Source organism: Ciconia boyciana, chromosome 1 (assembly GCF_034638445.1).
Source record: "Ciconia boyciana chromosome 1, ASM3463844v1, whole genome shotgun sequence".
In the NCBI taxonomy this organism is placed as follows: Eukaryota; Metazoa; Chordata; class Aves; order Ciconiiformes; family Ciconiidae; genus Ciconia; species Ciconia boyciana.
Window position 1 is genome coordinate 124600753 of NC_132934.1, and position 22739 is coordinate 124623491.

The 22739-nt window shown below is 37.9% G+C and overlaps 1 protein-coding gene across 3 annotated transcripts in view; it reads left to right on the plus strand.

Moving 5' to 3' along the window:
• The window catches only part of CASK (calcium/calmodulin dependent serine protein kinase), a 228278-nt gene that overhangs the window by 72589 nt on the left and 132950 nt on the right, over nt 1–22739 (plus strand). For all 3 annotated transcript variants that reach the window (XM_072847953.1, XM_072847962.1, XM_072847944.1), the window contains exon 3: nt 20131–20236. In XM_072847953.1, coding sequence (XP_072704054.1) covers nt 20131–20236 — 106 coding nt within the window. The remainder of the gene's footprint in view (nt 1–20130; nt 20237–22739) is intronic.

The window sequence follows — 22739 nt, forward strand, 5'->3', positions numbered from 1 at the left end:
AGAAGTTAGATACAAACAGTAAGTGATTGTCTATACAGTTAAATTTAAGATAAAAATCCACTTAAAAACCTTGAATGAACAAACTTTATATGAATTCAATTTTATCTTTAATACTGCATTGAATTTCTTCCTAATTCTACATTTTAAAACCATTACATGTATAACTAGTAACTTTAAGAATTTGAGTGAGACAACTGTCATTCCCCCTGCTGCAGAGTAATGGAATGGAAGATGTATGGTTTTAAAACACTTTGATCACTTAACTACCTAGAAGATAGAAGGATGAGAATATAATATCATATCTAACTAAGCACTGCAAGATACTTGCATTTTGTTAGGGTTATAGCCTGGCAATTTTGGGAGTTTTTTTAAGTGCCAAAGGCTTTAGGGGAGAGACCTGTTTAGCTCTGTGTATTACTGCAGACTGAGCACTCTGAAACAGCACTTTCTGGCATGGCATTTTCCAGCTACAAGTCATTTATTTTAATGAAGACACTTACCACAGACACCTGGATAGCCTACTTGTGCTGTATATATTGTATGTACTTGATTTCCCAATATGAATCCAACCAACAAATATGCACAGTGACAGTAAGTAAATTGGCAATGTAAATAAAAATACTGTGATCTATAGTTGGTTTACTTAAAATCTATGACAGAGATTTTTCTTGGAGGTTGTTTTTTAAGATCACTTCATACATGAATAAGACTTAAGGTGTGTTTCTTGGTCGGTGGAGGGGATTGTTCTATGTATTTATTTTGCCTGAAATATTCAGTGGTCAATTTTTTTTTTTGAAGTTGCTGTAGAAGAAAAAGCCCAATTTCAAATGAGACCGGTGTTAAAAAGTAATGTTTTATTCTTTCAGAATGCCTTAGCATTTTTTAAGGTACATAAATGAGGATTTATTTTTAATACTTTACAGAACTGAGGAATTACTTTAAAGATATATTCCAAGTTCCACAGAAAGTTACTAGCAGAGTCAGTGATATAAAACCCGAGCTTCTTGATTTCCTTTGGTTTCCCAGAATACTAACTAAATAAAGTTAGGTTAAAAATATATTGTTTGATCTACTGTGACAGAACCAGTTATTGTAGATTTCTTAATATCTCATTTTTAACATTGCCTGTGGTATAGTGACAATTAACAATTGCAGGTCCTGGTGAAAATACTGCCTTAGTTTGTAGCATCATAAATAGTGAAAATGGCTTATGAAGTACTACTTTGCCTGAGTAAGGTAGATATTTTTCCTTTGCCAAATCAAATAAGTATTTGAATTGCCAGATTGCCACCACATAAATGTTTATTACAATATGTATGTGTTACACATCAGTGTTTTCAGGTCTGTACAGGTTATCATCACTGTATTCTCTTTTGTCCTTGTAGTTCTCTTTGAAAAGCTGTGCCAAACTGGAGCCTGTGTTTCCAGCACAGGGCTGGACAAGTGGGGTTGACGTGTTTGGAAATAAGCTTTTCATCTCTGATGATGTAGTTTTACAAGAACCTCTTTTCTTCTTGTGTTGCAGAGTGATAGGGCACCTACCATCTCTGTCTCTCAAAAGCTTATCTGTTTGAGGGGAAAACCAGTAAAGAAAGTAGTATACCCTGGAAATGTAGGATTCTAACATCTAGGGTTATTAGATGCCACTTACCATCTGTGCAGTGCGTGGGTGAGTCTCACTGCTTTGCATCTCCTCCCCTTCCGCCCTCAATAAGACTGGCTGAGCTGATTTAACAACTCCTGGCTGCTGAAGGGGGAGGGAAGGCCCGGTTCCTTCAACCCAGGTTCCTTACTGTGCAGTCCTGTTGCTTCATTTGCACTGGCTTTGGTACTTTATTGACCTTTGGACTGATTTATTTTAACTCAAGTTGGGGAAAAAAGTGAACAGAGGACTTGCACCCTAAAGTCTCCTAGTCTTTACTTTCTTGTTGATTGTCTTGCTTATTTTTTAAATGCACCTTATTTAGAAACCTGTTAGGGTTAAAGAAGAATTACCTTGTTAAGGGGAAAGCGCAAGCTAGCATAGTTTGAATTTATTCAGCTGGGAATTCTGATATTGTCTGTAGAGGAAAGTATTTCTGTATATTGTGTGTTACTTGAGAATATGAAATAATAAACTAGTGTGGGACGCTTAGAAAACAGAAGAGAGGTTCACTTCTTCAAAGGGCTACCAGTGACTGTTTAACACATGAGTGCAAGCTGGGGTTGGAGTAGGAACTGTAGGAGCGTGTCTTGTAAATAGCTGTGGTTGCTACCTCAGTTCCTTCCTAAATAGCTGGTAGGCATTGTTTGTTTTTCCTTTTTGCCTTAAATAACAAGCAAGCAGGCTAGCTGGAGAAAGTGCATGCACAAGGTAACATTAACAAGGGGGTGAGAGGAAAAAGCCTGAAATCTTATCAAAGCTGCTATCATTATCTGTGCTACTGTCCATCTGGTAGGACTGGTCAGCAACTAAATATCAATTAAGGATTTGAAGATACGCATTCTGTTCTAGAAATTGTCTGGACTACCAGGCTTTTTCCCCCCAGTTTCCTATTTTTGGTCATGGCTTGTTTTGCTTTTAAATGTGGAGCTGTCTGTATGATTGGTTCTTAAGGGCACCACCTGGTTTACTGAAGGCACACGTTCAGTTGGGATTTACTGCTTTTGTGTCATCATTCCCTCCCTTCCCTGTCACGTGGCCAAAAGAAGAGTTTACTAATTTGGGGGAATTTCAATCACTTTAATTTATTGCCAGTTAACAAACTTTTAATTACTCATTCTGGTATAGAAACAAACACACACACACTTGGGCAAAACATCCCTTGCCTCCCCCCTTCCTGGTCTGCATTCCCCTGGCCACACGTAGCGCTCGGTCCCTTTGGAGAGGCAGTGGGCAAGCAGGAGATGGGGTCAGTGCATGCTGGTTCCTGCAGCGGTAGCAGCCTCTCTGCAGCCGTACCTCTTGGCCCTGTTCAGGTTGCTGCTCTGCTCCAGCCCCTGCTCTCCTATCCTGCTCCAGCCTGCTCCTTTTTGCCTCTGGCTCCTCACTGCTCCCACTCTGGCCTTGTGGTTCCTTCTATTTTCTCTCGGTTTTTTAGTGTTTACTGCCCTCTCTTAAACATGTTTTCACAGAGACTCTATGAAGTCCTCTGCTTCAGAGGTACCACACATGTGACTGACGGGGCTCAGCTGTGTCCCGTGGTGGGTCTGTTGCGGAGCTGGCTGTGTCTGGCATGGGGCAGCCCCATGTCTCTTCCCACTGAGGGGACACCCGCAGCCCCCTGCTACCAACACCTCACCAGTTACCCTGGTACATACACACCCACCCCCACCACTCTTTTATGAATTTGTATGAACTTGCTCTTCTTTTTCTCTTTCTGGTCTTTGCCAGTCTTGCTTTTTCACTGCCCTATTTGAAGACATTTGCTGTTGTCAGGTAATGTTGAGGTAAATTGATTACAGGGAAAATACAGCTGGAGTTCAGTGCAGGATACTGTTTTGTTCCTTGCTTATTCCTTTGCGTGTTACAACATAAGGGAAATTTCTACCTTGGTCCTGTTGTATCTAGTAACTTCCCTCTGTAGAGTATAGTTTGTAACAACTTTTGAGGAATTATGGGCTGACTAGGAGTCAAAACTGTTCACAGCTTCAGGGCATGGTAACCTAAGTTGCAAATGCTGGTCTGAGGACTGAGGGCACATACATGTGCCAAGATATGCAATGATCTCTGGAAAAAAAAATATCTTTCAATATCTATTCTGGTTTTTTATAAAAATAATTTACATTTTGAAAACTTTTTAGGTCTTCCATGTAGTGCCAACTACTGCAAAAAATCATTTTCTTCAGTGATATAAAAACTGATGGGGAGAGATAGTTTCTTTATAAAATTGGGTATCTTCTGGATTAGTATTTAGAAATGTTATGTTGTAGAACAGGGCTTTAGAGCTGGTCATGCTGTGCTGACAGTTTGTTTGCTGATAGGAAGGCAGGTTCATATCCTGAATCAAATCTGTACCCTCATGTGACACTGCAGTAACTTGATTTCCCCTTGCTCTCAGCACTATTCATCACTATCACCTTTGCCTCTTGCAACCTGATTGCTGGATTTGCCCAAGAGAAGCAGCTCCTCTGAAGAATGTCATGTCAGATGAAGAGGATTCTGCTACCCTTTGTTTTTCTGAAATTTTGATTACTCTTCCTACTAACAAGCTTCACACCTTCAGTTCCTGTACGCGCTTTGTTTCCTCAGTTTATTGGCTGTATTCATGATCCAGTGGTCCAAAAAAGAAATGAATACGAGTGGTCTAGTTCTGACGTTACTTGTAAAGAGTAGGAACTGCTACACTTGAGGGCACTGTCTTTGCTGAGATAATGCCAATTTCAGGATTTGCTTAATCTCTCTCAGAAGATTCTGTCCTCCTTCTGTACCAGTTAATACAGAATTTCTGAGCTGTGCATCACTCCACATTTGCCACAGATACGTTTCAGAGATGCTGGGTGGCACTTGTGCACAGTTTTGTTCTGCCCTTCCTGCTATTAATGAAGATCTTTCTTACGGGGAAGGTAAGAGTTCCTTACCTTGCCAAGTGGACTAGATTCTGGCTTAGTATTCCTACAGATTGAATTTTCCACTGCAGTTGTCTGGGGCTGTGAGAGCTTAAGGAATCTTGTTTCTTTCATAGTTGGATGGAGTCTGTCTGGCAGCAATTCTTGTCATGTGTTAATAGGAAGTTAACTGGTGTTCACTTAGGTGTTTGCATATAGCAAAAATTGAACCTATTGAAGAATTCCCAACAGAGTTTAGAGGCTTTAAGGACTACAATGGGGCAACACTTAAGTTTTTTTGCAATGTGATATGTGTTATTACTTGTTTGTGAAAATGGTGATCTGGGTAGCTGTCAGTTCTGTGAAGTGGTATGGGTAGAACAAACTTCCCTACAGTTAATTCTTCTCATGCTGTTCTTTAAAGATATGGTGTTTCCTCAAGTATTATTCCAAAGATGAATTCCACCTAAAACAGGATGTTAGCTTTTGCCACAGAAGTACAGTTTTTTGAGACCACAAAAGAGAAGTTATGTTTTACGTCACAGAGCTGCAGAAGAATCTTTTGAGTAATAACAAGACCAGATTTCTGAGGCAGGCCGAATGCTCTTTGCACTGATGTATCTATAGGAATATACATTCCTACACACTGACTTGAGAGGAATAATGGCTGTAATAAAGGTCTACTGTAACATTGTCAAGGTGGACCTCTTTTCAATTGTAAAAATACACTCTAAGGCAGAAAATATGTTGGTTGCCTTGTTGAGTAATATCTCCAACCTTAATATTTGCTAAACAGCCAGTTGGAGCCCCATTCACATTTTAAGCAAGTGATACGCTGTGCTTAAGTGTCCATTCTTGACAGAGGTGGTCCTGCAGTTTGAGAGGATTCCAGTTCCAAGAAATGGTGATTATGAGCTCCTGGAGTCTCTCAAATCTGATTTTAAAACCAACCAATCAACCAAAACCCCCACCTAATTTCATCAAGACTGATTTTTTTCTTTTTTTTAATTAAAAAAAGCTATTTGTCGGTTTCTCTGAGCAGTGAAGGCTACATGTACACTCACTTCTGCTCTCTTCTCTCTACCCTCCTACTGCTCTGAAATTCCTTCAGCATCTGGTTAGGCTCAAAAGGGAACAAAAAGAACTGTCTTTGCAATGTTTCTTTTGCTGTAATTGTAGGGCATACATTCTGGTGGCACTGACTGGCAGTTAGAGCTGGGCAGAGCGTTAAAGCTGGGCAATTGTCTTTTGACATCTACTAGCATGATCTAGATGGGCATGCTTTCCCTGTTTGCGCTTTGGACTTGCTTGTGGGCATTGGGTGATTTACATGTTGCATTTTGATGTGATGCCATAATGTGGCAGCCATTGTAAACACATCCTAAAACAGGAAAAGGAGCAGGGTTTTTTGTGTAGAGTAACTTACATGGTTCCTCCACTATTGAAATGTAAATTGTCATTTTCATTTGGCCTGTAGGCTTTTGCACAAAGGCTAACCCAGAAGAGTGTTCTAAGGTCAGGTGGTTTGCTTTCGTTGTTAAAGCAATGGAGTTTATTCTATCCATCTGAACTGTTTCCGAAAAGGATGGCATGTTTCCTATATCAGGACTTCAAGAAAGAGCTTGTAAAAACAAGCAAGCTCTGTTCTAGGCCCTTCTTTCTTAAGCCTTCTGTCTGGGCAGGTCCCTGTTGGATCCTCTTGCAACTCTGTGGGTCCTTAGATCTTGAAAGATTATAGAAAGCGAAATTTTTTTCCCTTTCATCTAATACTATGCTGATACTTTATTTCAATGTTCAAGTCCATTCTTCAACAGATTTTAACCACTCAAAGAGTGGTCAAAGTCCAACTCAAAGATCAGTTATTGCTGAAGGTCTTGTAGCTTACAGTATTAGGTGATTATACTGAAAATGTGTTATAGTACTGAGTGATACGTGTATACAAGAAGCGGAAGAAAATTTTTGAACTTTTAAAATTAGAAGAGGGAAGTTTTAATAAATTTTCTTATGAGTTTTTTGTGCTTACTAATTACATTATATGTAAATAATAGATTTGTATATTAAAAACCTTTTCCAAACTAGAGACGATACATCAGATTTCATTGCTATTAGCAGACAAATGGTTTTACATTTTTGTCATGTGAATTTTATCAGTATTTTGGGAACTCGAAGATAAATTTGCGGTTAAAAGACAGCAAAACGAAGAAAATAGTCTGTAGGAGAAATGGTTGTTACATTTGTGCAGTATTTGCATTTATACTCACAGACAATAAGTTAAAGTTCAGTCAATGTTTTCATTAAATTCCATGGGCCATTGTAACTGTCCTCAAAGTTTAATCTGGCATATAACTTCTTGGACTTTTGGTACATGTATTTTTGCAAAAACTCTTAAAAGTGAGTTATGACAGAGATGTCATTGTCTGCTTTCACCATCCTTTGATTCTACTATTCCTTGCTGGCAACACATTGCACTTTTGTGTCTGTGATTGTTCTCAAGTCAGCGCGAGCATCACTTGAATAATATTGCTTGTGGTAACAAAAGGCTTAAATAGATTCCAGTTTCATGATTTTCTGTGGCATTTGGAAAACAAAAGATGAAAGATTACTTAATTTCATAAAGAATATCTCAAGAAAGCTGAAAAGTTCAAAGCTTTAGGCTCAGGTTCAATGCTAAGGTTCAAAGGTTTTAAAAAATGTGTTGAGAGCTTTAATTAATTTTTTTTCAGCTTAAGAATGTTATGATGCAGTTTATTGTGTTTTACAGTCTTACTTGCCTAGAAATTATAAATAGGCTCTCCAAACTGACTGTAGTATGTGGAAAACATAGGTTATATATAAACTGTATGAATTTCTCTGTGCTCTGAGGCCATTTTATTTCCCTAATTAGTTGTTCATGGATGAAGATTTATGCAGCAGGATGATTTAAGCAGCCAAATCTTACTTCTCTATGGTAAATGGAGATTGAGGTACTGTAGCTATTAAGAAAAAAGAAGTGCAATAATACAGATACAGTGGGATGTGTTAGAAAGCATGTGGATGTGCAAAACATTTACAGTGTGCTTGTATCTGTCGAGATGTGTGAGCTCCAGCTCAGCACCAGTCCAGAACTGACCCGTTGGAGGGTATCAGCCCCATTTTCTTGGCACTCCATTTCTGGGAGTGTTTATTAGCCTATCTACAGCTTGTGTTTAGCTGGGCTAATAAATCTGCAATAATCAAGGTCACTGTGACTTTCAAGTGACCTTACATGGAGCTAGCTCAAGTCCATCATGGTTTATTAATTCAGGTACCGACTGGGAGAGACTATACTGTATCATCATGCCCTGAAGCAGTGTAGCTGTTTTGCATATACTGCATTTAAGCTAATAAATTCTGCTAGACCTGAGGTGGTTCTTAATATTGTTGCAGATGCGTATACAGCCTGCATAAACAGCTCACGGATTTGCAAATTTGACTTTTTATGTCAAAGTCACAGGTGCATAACTCACGTCCTTCCTATAGTGAGTGGCGAGTACACCCCTCCCTGCCTCAGTTTCTTGTTGTCTTCTGCCTACTGCAGTACTCTGGAAAAATGAGAACATGGTTGTGCAGTGTGAAACACACTGAACAGGTTGTTTCACCAGAAGAGGTTTGTGAGAGAAGGGAGGTCAGGCTTGAACTAGTATTTGCTTCCTCCTTCAAGGAAGGGTTGGGGAGTACATCTTGTGCAACTAACTGCGCTTCGGATTATTTTCAGGATCTGGACAATGCTGCATTCAGCCTGAGAGTCATATGTTGTCATGTTAAGGCATGGGTTTGATTTTGTTGTGCAGACAGGAAAGGTTGTCTAAAGAATCTGTGGAATGGGGTCAAGGCTCTCTTAATTCAGCTGACCTATGTGAGTGTTGTGTTTTACGTTTCCAAGTACCCCATCATGTCAATGAAGTTCTTTATCCTTGTGGTATTTAATGTAGACAGATACTTAATCTTATTTTTTTAACTTTGAGGACAGGAAGTTTGATTCTTTCTTTCAACAAAAGAACCCTGTTAACTGTTTCTTCCAGTGCTCTTATAAAGCTCTATTTTGTAGAGAGGATATGGATTATTATCAGTTATTCTACTTCTGTGGACTTCTAAAATATAATAGTGGGCATATGGTTTGACCATTTAATATATATGCAAGCTTATTGTTGCTCTTGCACTTCAGAGCGGGGAAAATGGGCAGAATTTATAAGGTTCTGTTCTTACTCTAATTGATCATCATTTCACATTTGGATACCTAAGAAAGAAAATGGATCTCATGCTAAACATGCAGGAGTGAGATAGTACAGCTTAGTTGTTGGAACAAATTTGAGTAAAGCCTTTTAACACCTGAAGAAGGTTCATTCAGCTCTGAGAGTGTTTTACATGCGAGTACTATGAGTGTAAGTACTTAAAGAATCTTTGCTCTGTCAAGTAGGAGGAGCAATCCATTATCCCCAACTGGGTACTGCAAGGCTTTATAGATCGACGCCAGTCCCTCGAAATCCACTGTAACAGTGAAGGAAGTTGTTGTGTATTACTGTGTGGTTCTTGCCATTGCCATCACCTGGAATTTCAGAGGCAGTGGGAAACTCCCTCAGAAATTAGTTAAAGCCATGTGGTTGTACTGTTTCCAAGTCTGTATCTCCTGCTTTCTGATATAATTTCCAAGCTCACAGATTGGATTAGGTGACCAAACTGTTTCTAACTCAATTTTTGCTAAGTATGAGTTTTAGGTATTTGTTGTTCCTCGCTCATCACCAGAAAATAGACGGGAAATGAAATACTGTTTTCTTAACGCTTGGGTGAGATTAAGGAAGTAAACTCTTCGTGTCTGTATTGGTGAAGAGAATTGTCCTTTAAATATTATGAGACGTGTGGTATTATGAGAGAAAATATTTCTCAGATGACCTTTAATTGCAAAAGGATTCAAATCAGTTCATAGGCAAAATTGCTATTGGATAGATTCTTTATGGGGATGTGTTACCTCTGTCAGTTTTGGCTAGTTTACAGAGAAAAGCGTAAGTGGCTGTTTGTAAAATGTTGCAGTATTTTCAGCCTGTTGTACAATCCAAGAAAAGTTAGGCAAGTTAAAACCTTATTCCTAGAGCTGTGACTCGAATGGTGCTAGAAACAAGTTTGAGCTCAGTTGCACTAGTTTCATCACTAACATTTGATTTTTGTGGAATGAAAGGAGGGATGTATTTTAAGGGCACTGGTTTCAGAAACTTTGAGAAACTGTCACTCACTGAGCTGTGTAACACTGCAGAATTAATTTCGTCAGAGTAGATTGATATTTTAGATGCTGGTTTTGCCTGGGTTGTCTAGACTTGATATGGGCAAAATAGACTATTTCCTTTCTGGCATTAGTGAGCAACTGGTTTCGTATTGGCTATGCAGAGCCCGGCAGTTCAAGACCAAAGAAACTTTTATCAAAGCAAACAAACAAGTAAATTTTGTCTGTATGAGAAGCATCTTAAGCAGTCAATTCCCTCTTCTGAGTGCCTTTGGGTACTCTGTTTCTGCTTGCTAGTGTTCAATGGCAGCAGTGTAATGGATTATTTAACCCTTTCTAGAGTAGGAGTTAGGGACAGTTTGTCTAGACTAACTGAATCTGTTAAGAATAAATTTCCTTTGTGTCTTTGAAATTCCAGACTTTTTCCTATAAAACTGAGATTCGTTGTTAATATCGGAAAGTAAATTTCCCTGTCATTATGTTCAGGAAAAGGCTAGGCCACAGAAGAAAAGACATTTCAAACAAAAAGAAAACTGCAAATATTATAATGATCAGTAGCAGATTTTTCAGGATCAAGTAACATTCTTTTCTTGATAATGTTCCGTTGCCTTCAAGGGCACTTACTTGATGTAATGTCATTACATTTAGTACATGAGTACTAAAAACTCATTTAAAAGACTACAAAGCCTAACCTTTAGTTAACCTGATCTGCCTAAGTGAATTTGGGCCAAAATATTAAAGAGCTGTCAAAGTTTGGTGTAAAAATTTTCTGCCAATCTGAATTTAATGATGCTCTTAGCTCATTCTGAGATATACATTACCTGTATTGCCCTGGCCGAAGGCGGAAGAGAAAACAGAAACACACACATATGTGCACGCACACACACCCCTGCGTCAAAAAAAATCCCCCGAAACAGACAAAAAAAAAAACCAAAACAAAAAACCCACCCTGTGTGATTAACCTTCAAAAAAGAGAAATTCCAGTGATTTAAGCTGAACTACTTGCAAGTTCTAGCTTTCTAAAGCTTTTTGCTGAACTTCAAAGCAATAAAGGCACTGCTCTGTTACAGTTTTGTGGATTAAACAAAGAACTTCTGGCTCACAGCAGCAAACTGTTTAAATGTATTCTAGTTGTGTAATGCAATTATCGATGTGTGCAGTGTGGTAGATTGCTGGTGTAGTCATCAGCTCTGAATGGCTCGTTAGGCATAGGGGAGAGAATGGTCTTCCACAGAATCTAGATAAAAGGGTGCTTAGCTCTAGGTGCACCTTAATTATTTTAGGGTGGCGTGCCTTTTTTTCTTTTTTTTTCTTTTTTTTTTTTTTTTTTGTTCTTGGGTCTGAACTGTAATAATCATTAATCAGATCAATGGTATAAAACTGGCCAAACGTAAAGCTCTCTGCGGCTAAATAAATGTGGCCACCTTTTGTATTCAGTTGCTGACTACATACCAGATCAAAGTAGGAGCTGTATTGCCACCTAGTGAGAAATCTGTAGGTACGCATGTTGACTTGGAGTTGCATAAACATAGGAAATTATAGAGAGGAAAGAGAAATAGGACCTGACTTATAAGTTAATTTTTCAATTTTAATTTGAGTTTCAGTTGAATATATGAAAGTGTAAAGCTACTGCAAGTTAGCATTTCCTGATAATACTGTGAGATCTAGTGTTCTTAGTTTTCTGACTTCTTTAGTCTTTGGGAGGAGGACAGCAATGTTATAGACAGTTGTGATTTGGCATATTGTAAAACATTTTAAGCCAGTGCTGCTGTTGAGAAGAGCAATGCTGCTGTAATCTGGCCACTTGTTTCTATTGCTGTGCTATCAACACTATTGTGCTCATAAGTGTTTGTGCAGCTAGCCAGAACTAGTCTGGTTGAAAAAGAGCTCTAAGGGAAGGGGAACAAAGATTGTTTGCAGTCGGATCGATTCCTTGACTCTGTTTATTGTGCAGTTGCACAAGCAGTTACACTAGCATGAAGGGGAGAGGTGGTGCAGGAGGGGAGAATGAGTTGACAGAAGAGGGAACAATTGCTGCTTTTAATGGGGCTGCTAGTTTTAAGTGTTTATCAGTTAATTTTCACTACAAGAAAAAACAATCTGTGTAACTTTATGAAATGATGCCCTTCCAGTCATTTCAATAAAGAAGACCACTGCGACCTTACAGCTGAGCATTTTGCCAGTGCGCTGCTCCAGCCAGCGTGTAGCATTCTTTTGCTAAATACACAACTTGTGTCTAATTGTTTTTCTGGGGTTTTTTTGTTTTATTTTTTAAAGAAGTTTCACAGCATATTCTGACAGATCAGCTGCTGCACATACCTTTCCACTTCCCTCTGTTAAAGAATTCATTGTATCACAAAGTGTTTAAAATTGTGGTTTGTAGTGTAACAACATGTGGTCTATGGTAATTGGGAAGGTGTTGGGATTCAGACTATTACGCAGTGCTGCATAACAGGTGGGACCATAGGATTTAATATAATATGGTTATCAGTAGTGAACCCACTTTCGTAATTTGATTGATCGCGGCTTGAGAGTCAATGGCTATTTTCAATTACCTTTCATTAATTATTGAAAACAGAGCAATGTTAGGAGAAAAGGAAAGTGTTTCAGATTTTACAGCAGAGTTTCCAAAATGTCTTCAGCAGCAACTCCATTTCTGCTTGGAAGTCCAAACTTGTGACAGAGACAACCCTCTTTATTCCTTTTTAAATTAATTTAAGGAGTTTATAACACCACTTCTGATTATTGTGTCCCTACTTGAGTTTGTGAAACACTTTTGAAACTGCTGCTTTGCAGCAGAGAGAACTACTAACAGTGTTTTGAAATACAGACTGTGCATCTGGGGGGAAAAAAAAAATCTAGGAAGTGTTGATTTCACTTTTCTGTGTTTCCCCTCTTCTTACTCTCTTCCCCTACCTCACTGAACGTGCTGTTGAGTATAAAGTGAGAGGATGTAGAATGTAGAAAATCTTAAGAAGAGAGATATAGGCTTATCCAATCTTTGTTCCTGCTTGAGAAAGATTAGATTTGATTTTTTTTTTTCCATTGTGGTGAGTGCTTTGTAAAAAGTTGCTAAGAATTATCATTTAATTAAATGAAATTAAATTATTTTGTTTTAATTATCTGCAATAGGCAGCTGTTAATATTCTTTCAGACATTTGTAAAGATTTTTATTAGTTCAAGTTGATTCATTACCCAAAATACACCATCTTATTTGTGAAGCATTGCTTATTTGTATGCCAATAAAAATGAGGAAATGAGTAAAAGGAGGAAGGGTTTGCTTTCATGGACACAACCATGCAGACCAACTTACCATGTCTGTCAGATATGTGATTCTGGACAAGTCTGGTGGATGTATCAGAAGTCATGAGAGAAAAGGAAAGGAAAGTGTTTTTTCACACCCACTTTCATGCTCTGCATAGCTCATGGAGTATGAACTAAGGAAGGAAAAATTGCCTTTTAAGTCTCCCAAGACACCCAGCCCCAGCTAAAAAGCCATTAACATGTTTATATTTATGTCCAAACACTGAGAAAGAATAGAGTAAAAAATGGAAGTTATTCAGAATTTAGCGAGTGTCTATAAAGTCTGATTCCATGAAATTTACATTTTTTTCATAGGTTTCTGCATGGGGGGGCTCAGAAATGGATTCTGGTTGTTGACTATTAGCTGTAACTGCATTTTGGTTTTCTTTCTTCATGTCATCATTTTGTTTCCAAATGCTACAGTAGCATTAAAACAAAAGATACTGACTGGAGATGGATTATCTCACATTGTCATTGTAGTTGTTGATTACCATGGTGTTTTTATCAAGGGCCATTCACAAGCTATATGCATTTGTTCCTTTTTGCTACATGTTATAAGCATGTTTGTTAAGGTACAGGTTGATTATACAATAAAAGATTCGGTGACGATGGAGACACTTTGCAGGGAAAGGTGTGTACTTGTACTTGTGTTTTGCAACATCCTAAGCAGCTCCAAGGGCTGGCTTTCATAGTCTTATTTGCTTTGTCCTTCCATATTCCTTTCCCTTCTTCTAAGCCAGCTTCTATACTTGAGATTGCTCAGAGCCATTTTACACGCTGAGACTGCATGACACCGAGCCAGTGGGGAAAATAAAGAATGGGTTTTTACTGAGTTAACACTGAAATGGTTTGGTGTGTGGTGTGACAAGCTCTAGGCTGCTGCACAGTGGAACAGAGGGCAAGAATGTGTGTGAGATGAAGGAGAAACAGCCAGCAGTTAAATCAGCTTGGCTACCGCAGAGCTTTAGCCACCCCAAAGTGTGTGGGAGGGGAGGCAGGAGAGCTTTTACTACTTGTTGAGGCAAGGAGTCATTAACTGGTCAGATGTATCCGTGTGATGAGGAGTCTGTCACATATTCCAGGAAAGCAGGCAGTGCGGTTTTAATTAAGAGAAAGGGGAATACTCTCTCGTGGAAGAAAAAAATAAAACATCTTTGGGGCAGAAACATCACTGTGGTTCTGTAGTATAGAAGTTTCATTGCCAATGTCAGCACAGGATGTTCCAACCTCCAGCTGCTCATTCCTGTTGCAGTATGTTGGCTGTGCTGAGAGCTTTTGTGACTATCTTGCTGTATTATTGGAATAATAAAGCCTAAAAGTAATTTTCGCAGAGGAGCAAGAATGAGCAAACAGAGAGAGGACAGGGAAATTTCTTAAGCTAGTATTGCCCTGAAAGTTCACCTGGTTTTGGAAGTATGACCTCAGGTACAGTATAATTGGTTAAACTAGAGTTTGCTGTTGTGCAGGATGTGTTGTGTGCTTGTTACATGCTGTCTTGAGGCAGAGGTGTATAGTGGTGTGCTCAGCGTGGAGGTAGTCAACTCCTCTGGAGCCCCTTGAAGCATGGTGTCTAGTGCAGTCTTGGCTACTAGAAAATGGAGCAGACCTGTATTAAACATAAGTGGCAAGTTTTTGGTAATGGGAGGCTGCACGGGTGCCTTCCGTCAAAAGGCTTGGGGCTGCCCTGTGCTGGACACAGCCAGTTCCAGACAGCTCCAACAGATGAAAGCTGAACCCATCAGCCATGTGTGTGGCGCTTTTCTGAAAATATATTTAAGGAAGGGTAGGAAACGCTGGACCAAGGCATGAGGAGTGTGGAAACAAAAAGAGGGAATACCAAGATCAGGGAAGGATGAGGAGGAGGTTCACCATGGCAGAGCAGATATCCCCTGAAGCCCGTGGAGGACCCATGCTGGAGCAGCAAAAGGTGTGAGAAGGAAGGAGCAGCAGAGAGGAACCACTGTATACTGAGCATGACCCCCACCCCCCTGCACCACTCAGAGTTGGGGGGTAGAGGAGTCTGGAGTGAAGGAGTGAAGTTGAGCCTGGGAAAGGGGGGAGGAAATTTGTTGGTTTAATGTTTATCTTTTTGATTCCCTCTACCAAAAATCAATGAGTAAGTATTTATTTTAATTGGCAATAAGTTAACTTTGTCAAGTAAGGCTATTTTGCCCACCGTTGTAACTAGTAAGAAATCTCCCTGTCTTTATCTCAACCCATGGGCTTTTTTGTTCCTGTTCATCGTATTTTCTATCCCCTGCCCTGCTGAGACCAGAGAGTGAGCAAGAGCCTGGGTGGGAGTTTAGCAGCTAGCAAAGGCTAATCCTCAAGACAAAAAACCAATGTATTTGTAGAGTGAAACAGTTGGTGCTGAGTCTCAGTGTGTGCCTTATACATGCTTCAGGGGGTTACTCTGAACTAGCACTAGTCTGGCCCTGTGGCCTGTTCAAAACTGGAGTGCATCAGGCACATTTCTGAAGCACATCATTCAGTTTAGTTGTATCTGGAAGCATTCCAGTTGGAGTGGTCAGCAGCTTCTCCACGATGTGTATCAAAGGATGGTAGGCGAGAATAACACAACCAAATGAAAAAAGCATATTGATTTCCTTTTAAAAGTTAGTACTGCCACATCTATTTAAATTATACATAATCATATTCTCACTGTACAAAATATATAGAAGCATTTTAAGCAAGAAGTTTACTACTGATGTAGATACTTCCTTTCAAAATACTGTCATACCCAAGCTGTGGCTGGAAAACTAATCCTTTAAAGGACTGAGCCTGGAAAATCAGAATACTTTATGTTTAAAAATGATGTATGTCTTCCATCTTGCTATGAAACTTGATGCCATCCTTCCCAAAAAAAGATGGGGCTGCTACAGTCTGTGCATGTCATTTTTAAGATATTAAAATGGCACTGTAGTCCAGGCTGCTAATTCTTCCATGCTGTAGGATACCATAAGCATACTTTTGAAATATGTTCAGTATGTTTGAGAAGTTTTAAAACCTTGGGTATCAGATTTTGAAAGGAAATTAGGTGTTTGCCAGAACTGTGAGAGATGTGTAGGATATTAGGTGGTTAACTCCCATGGAAATTTTAAGTGAAGAAGCTGATGTTTTATATTTTCTATCAAAGACTGACATATCTTTCTTTACAATTATTTAGAGCAGTTATCTTTTTAGGGCTTCCAGCAATTCATTTTCAGTGTTGCTATCCAAACACAAGGCTGCGTTTTCTCTGTGTGGTGATTATTGCTGGAAATTCCCTTTTCCATCTTAGAAGTCTGAACTTTCATGCCATTTTAACAACTTCAGTGACTCTCTAAATAATTAGCCATGTATAAAATGGAAACTTGAACATGTCTCCAGTTGCTAAAAACTCCCTCAGTTTTGTAAACAGACTGAAATTCTGGAACATTTATTGGTAACAGTAGTGTAAAATGACAGCTTTAAAATGCTTTTCAAATTATGATGTAAAGTATCAGGCTGTGTGCTAAGCAAGTCAAATGAAATGCCACATCTTTCTCCCTATTTCTGGTTGTGTAACAATGCCTGTCATGCAGTTGGCAGAAAAACTTCTAAAGCTTGTGCTTTTAAACCTTGCTGTTCTATTTATTATCGCTGTTGTCATTAATATTTAATTTTGAAATAAGTGCTGACAGAGAAGGCTTAAAGAATGGACTGGAAAGTCATTTCTTCAGCCATATCAAGAAGAAAAGAATTAAGAGATGAAGTGTTTGAAAAATATTCAAATATAAAATAAAATAGTCCAGCAATTAAAAGATAACAGTTTGGTTTAGATTCTAAGTCCTTGTCTTGCCTTAGGGTATGTTCTTTTAGCTAAATTTTGTTTATTAGTGAAGGAGACCATTTTAAATATGAGACACATAACCATTAGTAAATGGTACATGTCACCTCTTGCTGCTTAAAGCTGACTTACTCCACTGGCAGATTCTAGAGTTGTCCTGAAGCTCTTTTAGGTGTTTGGAATATGAAAGGCTTATTTTGATATGGGATGTGCGGGATCTTTATTACTACATGACGTGGCTACAATACTCAGCAGAGGTTTAGAAGACTTAACAGGAGGTTGCAAATAGTTCATACGATGTTCTATTCAGAATGATAAGTTACAGATAATATGGTGGCTCCCAAGATAATAATGGGATTTTTCTTAGGAAATCTTCAGTCACCTGCTTGCAGCCAAACATCTGCTTGGTTTTATGTTGCATTCAGAACTGGAACGGTATCTGTAGGCACTTGGGATTTTAATTACCTCTTGAGGAACCTGTGGAGGTGAAATTTAATTCAGTTTGGTAAAAGCATTCAATAAAGGATTGAGTAGATGATGATGTCATCTTTTTAAGTGAAAACAATGAAATATATGTGCCATCTCTGCCTTTTGTCCTCCCTCCCCTTTCCTTTTTACTGGTCTTAAACATGACATATTTTGACACTGGGTCACAGTCCAAATGGACTTCAGAATCCATCATCTCTTTTCTGCCCCGTGGCTTTGTTGAATCAACGAGGTATGTACTCATCTGTCTCTTTATACCTAGTTTTCTTCTTCCTTAATAGGTCTACTGTTAAACAAGTCCCTGCTGTTTTTAAAATAGGACTTTGTTCTCTCTTAGCCCCAAGACCCCTTAGTCATACAAAACCATGTTCTGTGACTTCTGTCCTTTGTTTTGCTGTTTGGAGATTTTATTTTCCACTTTCTGTTTCTCCTTCCTCTGCTGCTGATGCTCAGTCTGTGAGCAATTGTTTCACTCGTGCAATATTACACAAAGGAATGAGGTAAATGGCAGCATATATTTTCTTCCTCACAGTTCTACTTGCCTTCAAAATATAAATAAAGCCCACAAGAAATTAATAAAGTAAGCGGCCAAAATAAACTATTTTGAACACAGTTTTTACCCGTAAATAAAGCAGAAATTTTCTGTAGTTTCCTATTGGATTTTCACTTTGCTTTCTATCTAAAATAAGTGTCAGATACCATGGTGAAGTGTGGTAGCATTAAAGTCATTATACAGTAAGAGACAAAATGAAAGCACCATATTTTCTGGAGATCATAGTCATTCACAGAATCAGAGTTTTCTATTCTCTTATGCTATCCGCCAGTATGCTTATCTGTGATCCTATCTAGGAAAGACTGGAAAGACGAGGAGAACCTCACTGCCTAGAAAAGAGGTGGTAATCATTTAGTGTCAAATCAATGCCTAAGCATGATGGAATGGAACATTACAACATGGTTTTAGTAGTTCCTCAGCGTGAAGGTGATGTAAAAACTGATACGCGAGTATTTTCAACAGTGAAAGACATGCTGCTGTTTTCTTACTTGATAGAAACTCTATACAAAGGACAAATTTTACATTAATTTCTTTATCTAAATTTCTCCTGCATCAGTAAGAGACAGTTATTTGCTTCTTTTTGCTGCTCTGTTTGCACTTCCTAAGATGACATTACATAATGGTTTCTAAGGGGTTGCTCTACTCATTTTGCTTTTAGATTATACTTGCAAGGATGTGAGGGAGGAAGTGCATAATGCAAGTGTAATATGAAAGTTCTAGTAAGAAAATTTGCACTTTGTGAGTCTGAAAATTTTTCTTGGATTAAAATTCAGTCATTTCCAAATTCCGAGCATTTCTTCTGAATTTATAGATGACTAAAAAATCGAAAGTCTAGCATAAATCTGAGTAACCTGTTAAATGCTTCACATGAAAGAAGTGTAAACTGCTTTTCCACAAAACTTCTTTTCCACAAAACTGCTTGTGTTTTTGAATGTTATTGATTCATGTTAGAAATGTAATAGGGCACATATGAAAATAGTGCATTTTAAATTTCTTTCTAGTGTAGCGCAACAATATGGTAAGCATTCTCAAACCAAGAGACTGTATTTATATTTTCCCATAAATACGTATGTAGGTCATTCTTGAACGATGAACAATTGTATGGGGAGAGAATAGAAAAGTAAAGTGTCTGCTTCACAATACAGACTGATACTTTCCTCTCTTCTCAAATTATCATCAAGGCTATTAATTCAGGATTTTGCTATTTTTCTAGAATACTACTTCTAAGTTAAAAGGAAAAAGAAAATTTAAGGATGATTAAATAACAAAAATGCCAAATAGTTTCAACAAAGAAGAAAGAAAATTATTTCAGTGCAGTTTGGTTTTTTTGCTTTTCTATACTAGCAGAAGGATTGATTTGTAATCAGAAAAAGTAAAAGTGTTGCTTGGTTAAAAACAAAATCTCTCGAGCTTTGCGAGATGTTACAGTGGTTTATCCTCTTTCTTTATTCACAACTGTTTCTGCTTTTCTCCCTCTTCTTTAGAACAGAGATGCAAGCTAATATATGCTGGTTAAAATTTATGCCGGTGTCATTTCATATACTGTGATTTTTAATTTTTTTTTTTTAAATAATCACTATTAAGAAGTAAATTGAAAGAAATTTAAACATAAGAAAAAACTTCTTTACTTATGAGGGTGATCATGTACCAGTATAGGTTTCCTAGACAGGTTGTAGGATCTGCATTCTTGGAGATGTTCAAAACTCAACTGGATGTGGTCCTCGGCAACCTGCTTTAAGTTGACCTTGCTTTGAGCAGGGGGATCAAACTAGAGACCTCCAGGTTTTAATAGTTTCATAGTGTGGTGAAGGAGCCTGTCCTCTGTATTTGGAGATAATTTTGCAGTGGTGTTGGATATTTAGGATTAAAATCTTGTTGAAGTCTGCATGTGTGCATTAAAGGAACTTATTAGCGTACAGTTCTTCAGATTATGACCAAGGAGATCTTTTATTAATAGGTCAAATCAAGAACGCCTATTAAGTTTTGTGTGTTTATATTTTAAGATCTATGTGAGTTTTTTAACTTAATTTCACACTTAAGTTCTGAAGGAAAATAATTAAATATCATCTCATCAGTGTTCTTTATAAAGATTAAAGAATTTATTAGAAATTTCAGCTGTGTACATGTTTCCAAACATTGTGTTCTAATTGTTTTCAAATTTTTTGTTGTATTCAACAGCTTGATTGTATAGCTAATACACTACCTTATTGTCTTCCACAGATCTGAAGAGGGAAGCCAGTATTTGTCACATGCTGAAGCATCCTCATATTGTTGAACTATTGGAGACATACAGCTCGGATGGAATGCTTTATATGGTCTTTGAGTTGTAAGTTTCTCTCTTAGACTTTACCTTTCTTTGTTGTCATTTGCTAAATAAAACCCTAAAATTATGTCTTCTCCCACCTGCTTTTTTTGTAGCTCAGAAGTCTTGAGTGCTATGAAAATACTTATTTCTGGCAAGTACAGGTTGTCCCCAATAAAAAAAGTTGTCACACTGGCTAAGTGGCTAACATTGGGCTGATTCTTTATAGCATGCTTTCTAAGGGCAGACATGCTGATGGCTGCTGTGTCCCTAATAGAGTACGTGAGAATGAGTTAAAAATCTGCTGATAGTCATCATCTTTGGGTTACTGATGGTATTCTATTCCAGTTGCGAAGTTTTGTTTGGTTTTTTTTCCCAGACTATTGTTTCTTTAGCACTGCTTTTCTTTACTAGATAAGAAAGTAAAGCTTATTGGAGTATTTAAGTGTTCTTGTAAATCAATATACCTGTTCACGTCATGTGAAAACAGCCATTTGTCTAAATAATATGTTTTGGAAGCTTGAATGTAAGAGTTTAGTTACCATTGGCATATGGAAGGGTGAACAAAACATGACTTTTCAGTAGTGTACAGATATTGACAAAGAGAAACAAAAGGGGGGGCAGCCCCTAAATTACCTCATTCCTTCTTTGAGGGAAAATTATTAGTCCTTCCTGAGTTTGGTTTTGTCCTTCCCAGTTAGCTAAAACCTGACATGCAGAATGCTAATTTGTGCATCTTCTGTTTTGATCTTCCTTCTCTTCTCTGTACCTACCGGCTCCTCTTTCTGTGTTCCCCATGCACATTCCTAGTGTGTCTGGGCATATGTGTTATGCACCTCTGGGCATATGTGTTATGCACCTCTTTAATTTCTCTGATCTTCCTGCGTTATGTTTTCTGATGCATTTGGCCTGCTTATGTTGGAGCAAGCCATATCATATCAGTGTGTTAGGTCGAATTGGCATATCCACTAGAGCCAAATCTTTGACTTGAGATATGCATTTAAAAAATAATTCTCACATGTTAGTTTTACCATTGAGGTAGAGAAAAAGTTAGGTGGTAACAGCAAAAAAAAAAAGATGTAAAGCTGAAAATTGTTGCTTGAAAGTCTTCAGCTTTTTTTTTTTTATGTGAGTTTAATACTTATGATTGTGTGAAATAATTGTTTTATGCTTTCCTTTCTGTAAGTTTTGATTCAATACTGACTTTATTTTTTATTTTGTAAATCCCAAAGCATGGACCAAGGGACCTTAATTATCCTATTATGAAATAATTATGTACACCTTGGGGAGACATACTGTGATAAGTAATAAGATTTTGACATGGATGAAAGGTTTTTCTTCTATTTTTACCATGCTGGTACCTGAGAAATATGAGACAAAAGCAGTAATTATTTTTTAATCACAAGCCTATTATCATTTATGTTTGTATATATAAAAAGTAAGTCTGAACAATTAGGATTACTACACAAATACTGTACCTGACTTCAGGCCACGTGAAAGAAGGAAATATGAGGCTAAATTATTTGAAGGATAATAATTCTTTACCATCTCATATGTCCTTGTCTCCCTTGTACACTACAAGACATCACTTTTGTAACAAATAGTGATAGAAAATGAGACAGTAGGAACACCTGTGCTCAAAATGTATCAGGGAATGGAAGAGTTGTGGGTGCAATGTGTTATGCTGGAGGGGATGCTTTGCTAACGTGATTCAACAGAAGACTGATGTTTGCTGTGGAGTAAGACTGCATTGTCTGAGTTTGATTGGATTAGTAGCATACTGTATAATAAGTGACCATAATAAGAAACTTGTAGTTAGTAGAAAACCATTTATGTAGTTGTAGGTAACTTTTTTTCCCTCCTACTGCTTTCTATTCATTATGCTATTATTATAACAAACTTAACTGCTTTGCAACTAAGTTCTATCTACAGTGATAAAATATATTTTATTAGGGTCTAGTTATTCTGAAATGACAGAAAAGGGGAAGACAACACAGATCTGCAGAGGAGATAGAAGCCTAGCTGGTGATGGGGTATTTGTGGACTGGCAGATGCTTTGCATGAAAATTAATTCAGGTCCACATGAAATTCACGCAGTAACCAAACCTAAAACTTAGTGCCATCAGTTGCACATAAATGATACATAGGTCCACTACTGTTTCATAAGCTGTGAGCTATGTGGAGCAGCTGCTAAAATGACACTGAATATCTTGCCAAATCTGTTGTTATGAAAAAGTATAAGTTAAATAAGCAACCACAGCATATATCTGATAACAGGAGATTGTACCACTCAGGAAAAAATACAATTTGTGCCCAATTTTGAAAACTTTTGTTACAATAAACATTAAAAAAAATCAAGTCTCAATTCATAGAAGCACTGATGAACATGAACAGTAGCAATAAAGTTTAACACCAAAAAGTTAGCTATGTTTTTAGCCACTATTTATACACAAATCCAAGCACTCTCTAGAATGGGGCCATCATGTCATGTTATCAGTAGGTTGCTATTAGGGAATGCTGTAATAAA